The sequence below is a fragment of the Chrysochloris asiatica genome, unplaced genomic scaffold, assembly GCF_000296735.1.
Source record: "Chrysochloris asiatica unplaced genomic scaffold, ChrAsi1.0 scaffold00132, whole genome shotgun sequence".
In the NCBI taxonomy this organism is placed as follows: domain Eukaryota; kingdom Metazoa; phylum Chordata; class Mammalia; order Afrosoricida; family Chrysochloridae; genus Chrysochloris; species Chrysochloris asiatica.
Window position 1 is genome coordinate 8,387,174 of NW_006408650.1, and position 6,068 is coordinate 8,393,241.

General features: G+C 51.3%; 1 protein-coding gene across 1 annotated transcript in view; it reads right to left on the minus strand.

Annotated features, from left to right (window-relative positions):
- Window positions 1–512: 512 nt before the first annotated feature.
- Window positions 513–6,068, minus strand: part of GPR142 (G protein-coupled receptor 142) — a 57,898-nt gene continuing 52,342 nt past the window's right edge. The window contains exon 8 of the mRNA XM_006869689.1: window positions 513–719. Within this exon, the coding sequence (XP_006869751.1) occupies window positions 513–719 (207 nt within the window). The remainder of the gene's footprint in view (window positions 720–6,068) is intronic.

A 6,068-nucleotide genomic window follows, 5' to 3' on the forward strand; every position in this document is an offset into this window, starting at 1 on the left:
AACGCTGTGGACCGAACCTAGAGCCACCTGGCAAAGGTCGCGCAGGTCTGACTAGCCCACACCGGGTTTCCTGAGACAGCTCTAAACTCGGTCCGGCTCGGAGTGCGCTCCCCTCCCCGCGTCCCGGTTCCCTGTTCCGACTTGTCCTAATTAGCCTTCCGGGTCTTGTTCCCTGAGGTACGGTGTGGAACACGGCCCCGCGATCTACATTCCAGTCTTCCCCCTCCCGTGGCTGATGAACTTTTCCATGAGTTAGGATTCAGGCACCCCACCCCCGCTCGGCTCTGCGCACCCCACCCCCGCTTGGGGTAGCGGGACGGATCAGCGGGTGGCAGCCACCCTTTCCCCTCCGGCTCCAGGAATCCACAGAAAGAGAAGCACGGAAATAAGGAAGCGAGGCCAAGCTGGGACCTCGCCAGCATAGTAAACAACATGAGATATTCCGATCGCCTTCCCCCTGGGCAGCGGGCTCCGCTGGGTGTGGGCTACGCAGCCCAGGGGCACAGTGGGGCCTAACTAGCGAGCACGTGAGCCCCAAAGGGGCCGCGACGCACGGAGCAGGGAGCGGTTGTTGAGCATGACCAGGGCTCTAGGGACGCAGAGAGGGCACGGTGCGGGTCTCCAGGGTGCGGGGCCTCGTGAGTTGCCTGGGGAATCGCCAGCAGCGCGTGGTCGGAGCCAGCCGGTTGGGGTGGTGCAGAGGCAATGGAGTGTGTTTGCTCGTGGCGGGAGGGGAGGCAGCTGGTCACCAGTTAGGGTCTAGCAAGGTGGGTAGAAGGTGAGCACAGGGAATGGAAAGGGATACCTTCGGAGCTGTTTGTTTGAGTGCCTCGATCCTTGACAACCAGGAGTCTTAACTGAGTGAATCACCACAGTTGCCCAAGCAGTAAAGCTCAGGCTGGTCCCTTCCCCCACCCCCAACACCTCTTCTGACTCCGAGAGGGAGGGAATGTTTACTTAGTGGCCTGGGCAGGGGTGGCGCCTAGTTTTCTAGGACCTGGATCCCAATTGGTTAAATGCTCCACCAGCGGGAAGCTCCATGGTTGGAATCCACCAGCTGCTCTGCGGACAGAAACATGTGGCAGTCTCTTCCCTTAAAGATTTTTTTTAAATAAAATAAAAAATCAAACTCATAGCCGGTAGAGTCGATTCCAACTTATAATGAACCTTAAAAGGACAGGAAGCAAAGTGGCACATCTTTATGATAGTACACACCCAGATCTTTGAGTTGGAGCCTCCGACTTTTCAGTTAGCAGCTGCTTAACCTCTGGCTACAGATTTGGAAACTCTAGGAGGCACTGTGAGTCAAAATCGACCCCATGGCACTAACCAACCCAAAACTACTGTCATTGAATCAATACGACAGAGCAGAACTGTTTTTGAAGGTTTGTTGTTGTTGTTATGTGTTATGGAGTCGGTTCCGACTCATAGCGACCCTGTACAGAGTTTCTGAGGCTGTAAATCTTTACAGGAGCAGAAAACCTCGTCTTTCTCCTGCGGAACAGCTGGTAGTTTCTAACTGCTGACCTTGTGGTTTGTAGCCTGACTTTTAACCACTACGCTACCAGAGCTCCTTTTCTTAGGGTTTCTGAGACTGCAAATCTTTACAAGAGTAGCTAGCCTCATCTTTCTCCCATAGATCGGCTGGTGGGTTTGAACCATGGACCAGAAATTCTTTAAATGGCAATGGGGTCACTATATCCCTTCCTGGGGTCTGCCTTGCAGGCTGCTCTGGGGATTGTGGCAATATTGAAACTTTATGCTCCAGTGCACCTTCCTGCTACCAAGCTGCACCTCACTTCTCACCCAAAGCCAGAGGGTACGTGGAGAGGGTGGGCAAACCCTTAAAATGTCCAGGCAGTTGGATGGCCACCCGGGGTGTGTGTGTGTGTGTGTGTGTGCAGAGAAGTCGTTCTGGCCTCTGATTCTCATGTTCATTCACCCTGGACTATGCTGTAACCTACTTACTGGGAGAAGTCTGTTCACTGGTTTATTAGGGGCAAGGGGAAAGTGGGAGAGAAGTGATCTGGAAGACTGAGAACTGGTGACCTGAAGGAGACTCAGGTGAGTCCGGGCCCAGCAGACAGTCCGTCTGCTTTCAAGCTCCAAGAAGTAGTTTCAAAGAGACAATTCCTCTCCCCTTACTCCCAGCCTAAACTAAGGAAAGGATAGGGTGTCTGGTGCCTGGCCACCACTGGGAGTCATTTAGAACTGGACATTGCGGTAGCTGAGTCCTGCCCTGGGCCAACCCAGCTCTGCATGGATGACAGTGGGAAAGTAGGGCAGTTTTCTGAGGACTGCTTACTTGCTTTTTTCATCCCATCTCACTTCTGGAACAAGATCTGCTCCAAGACAAAGCAAGTCACTCAGGGGAGATGACCTGGGCTCTGGGTCCCCAGGGTCCCTTTTGCCCTCTCTACTTTAGCTACGGGATTTAGCACAACTCCAGACACCTAAGCTGGAGAGCATGAGGGGCCCCCACCAGATGAGTCAGACCCTTGGTCAGCCTATCGATGATCGAGAGATGCCACTGGTGTGCCATTGATTTCCAAGAGTCCAACCACTGAATTGGCCCCTGATTCCTTAACCCAGCAGGCATATAAACCTGTGCAAACTCCCGTATCCCCAGAAAAACTAACATTGGGAGAAGGGAGACTGTCCAGGAACTGCCCACTGTTCAAAGGAATCCTGGGTTGATTCCCAGGGCAGCCAAGGCCTGAGTTCTCAGTGGCATGTTGAAACTACCTTTATTCGTTGAAAACCTGCCTTTTTTGAGTTGCAAGAGTATCCTGGTCTCATTTGGAGTCCCAGGTTGCTGAGGAGAAGTCAGAGGTACTGAAGAGGTGCCAGGTGAATGAAACTGCTTCCCACCTGCTAGCTGTGTGACCTAGGACAAGTCACTTCACCTCTCTGAGCCCCATTTTACTATAAAATAAGGGTGATAACACCATGCTCACATCTTGTCATAAGGTGCACAGGAAGTTATGTCTAGAATGTTCCTACCACAAGTCTGACACTTACAGAGGCTCAGTGGTCAGTGTCTCTGCTCCTGGTGTGGACTGCCCATTACTCTCAGCCTCGTCCTTTCAGGTAAAGATGGCTGACAGTCTTTAACCTAAACTCTTGTTGAAGCTGCTATTCCAATATCCTTTCGATTCAGTTTTGCCATGATCAGAACAGCTGTGCCATTCTATTCTGCCCCTCTCACCCTCATTTCTCTACCTGGACACAATTTCTTTTAAAAAAAATCTGGAGTGCTGGTGTGGTGCTATAGGATAAGCACTGGACTGCAAACCACAAGGTTGCCAGTTCAAACCCACCAACTGCTCCTTGGAAACCCAACGGAGGATCGTTATGAGTGGGAACGGACTCGAAGGCACTCAACAACTTCAGTAGTCCTGATGAGGCACCATAGGATAAGCACTCCACCTCTAGGTCATTTCAAACCACAAGGTTGGCAGTTCAAACCCACTAGCTCCTCCTCAGAAACTCCATTATACAGGGTCACGGGAGTCAGAGCCAACTTGACAACACTTTGACAACAACAACATCTTTGTCTCTCCAAGTAGACTTCGTTTCTAAAGAGCTATGTCTCACTCATCTTCTTGTCCCCACATTTGCCACAGAGCCTGGAATGAGGCGGATGTTTTCAGTAAATGCTTGTGGAATATCCATTCTTCTGTGGTGTGATACTGTAGGATGAGCACTGGACCGTTAGGTTGGTTTGAACCTCAAGGTCAGCAGTTCAAACTCACCAGCCGCTCCTCAGAAACCGTGTACAAGGCCGCTATGAGTTAGAGGCAACTAAACAGCATGTAACAACAACAACATAGCTAAAACAAAGGAGCCCTGGTGGTATTGTGGGTAACTGAAAGGTCAGTGGTTCAACCCTCTAGCTGCTCCAAGGGAAAAAGATGAGGCTGTCTACCTCAGTAAAGATTTACAGTCTTGAAACCTTATGGGTTAGTTCTACTGTGTCATCTAAGGTCGCTATGAGTCAGAATCGACTCGCTGACAGTGGGTATGGCCAAAGCAATAGCAATAAGTAGTTGAGATACAGACCCCCTCACGCCAAAATAAAACCAAATTCACTGCCATCAAGCCGATTCCCACTCATAGCAACTCTATAGGACAGATTCGAACTGCCTCATAGCGTTTCCATAATCTTTATGGAAGCTCATTACTACACCTTTCTTCTGAAGAGCTGTTGGTGAGTTTGAGACACAACGTTTCAGTTAGCACCCAAGTGTTTAACTGTACCTCCAGGGTCCCCCTCATACCAGGGGCCTTTTAACAGTGCCACCTGCCCTGCCCATCAGCACCACATGTTCCTGGGAGGCAGACTAGCCCAATGCCTGCTGCAGAGCTGCTCAGCTCCCCTGGGTCAACACTTTGAGGTCAGAGTGGGAGGTCCTAGTAACCAGACTCTGCACTTGGATGAATCCACAGTTGAGCATACTCCCTAGAGGGGCTTCCCACTGGAATGGGTAGCAGGAGCCTAGGTCATAGTGACAGTTTGCAGAAGCCTTTTCCTCCTCTAGGGAGTGGGACCTCTGCTTCCCCTTCCTAGGTGTTTGTGTGTGTTTGCCTTCCAGCCTGGACTCAGAGCTGACATCTCTGAAACCAACGAATCGAGACGAGCCCCTTGCTGAGCTGAGGGTTGGGCTCTTGGCTGGCTGACAGGTAGGTGCCTGGAATCCTGTGCTGGGTGGCTGGGTGCCTCACCATGGTCTGGTAAACAGATTTTGCATCTGACCTCTCTTTGTCCCCAGGCTCCTTGTTAACCAATACTGGCCAGGCTGCAGCGATGGTCAAATAGCCTTTTCTCTTAGGCTTTGCAGACTTGCTGTTTGAACTCAACTTCTAAGATAGTCCTTGGCCCTTTTCCTACCACTGGCTGCCCATGGATGACCCCTTTGGAAATGTACCCGGAAGTGGCCCTTGGGCAGAACCTACTGGAATGTCACCTGATGCTGAACCCTGCCACCGTGGCCACAAAATCTGCAGCTCCTCTCTCCCTCCTTCCGCCCACTGGTCTCTGGCTACCACCCAACTCCCTGTGGACGGGGAAAACTGGATTTTCTGAGCTGCCCCAGTCTGGACAGCCTCCACCAACAGACAGCTCAGATCCTAGGACTCAGGACTCCACCCCTTCCAAAAACAAAAATGAAATGTGCACACGGCTCAATTCACAGTTCTCCTTTACCTTCAAGAAGTCTCACCACTCTGAGGACATTGCACAAGTGAGCATATTGTATCCCAGTGATCACACAAGCCCCTACTCAGAGTTACCTTCTGCTTGCAGTCTTGCCTCACTCCCTGACACCTCCAATCATAGTAGGGCATTCACTGGCTCCACCCTGGCACTCTCTGCTCCTAACACCTTTGCTGGCTCCCAGTGCCTTGAAGTGAAAGTTCAAACTCCCTCACCTGGCATTCTAGGCCTTGCAGCCTGCACCCACATGTGCTCCAGCCCTATCTTCCTCCTTGTCACAATAGAAAATGACCAGTCCAGACGGAAGGGTCTGCTCAGGTCTGGCCCACCATCCTTTCTTGTTCTTCCTGTGACTTCTTGGCTCGCAACATCCCCACTTCTCTATGGGGCTGCCCTCCCACTCCTTTTGACCTCCCCCAACTCATTCCCCTTTAAGGTGCTCACCATTTCCCAGAAGCCTGTGCTGTTGACCCCACACAAGGTCTTCTTTCTTCCTCTGCTCCCTTAGAGCTCCTTTCCAAGGAAAATTTGCCAATCTGCCACTGCTTTGCACTGTTCAGGATGTCTCATGCATAGATACATGGCACACTCTGGGAAGCAACTCTGGGTGTCTTTCTGACCTTTCCTGCAGCCCTAACAAAGTGCTTTAAACATCCAGCACATAAGGGCAATAAACATGGTGGATTGATTGGCTGGAAACTGGGAGAGGCTACCAGCATTCTCTGAAGGGAAGGGAATCTAGACTTGGCCTTCCTACTGACATGAGCCCAGACCTCAGTTCCCTGGCCCCCTCTGGCTCCCAGAATCCCAGGTGGAGAAATCCAGAGAGAAACTAACTAGTTTGATAATATGA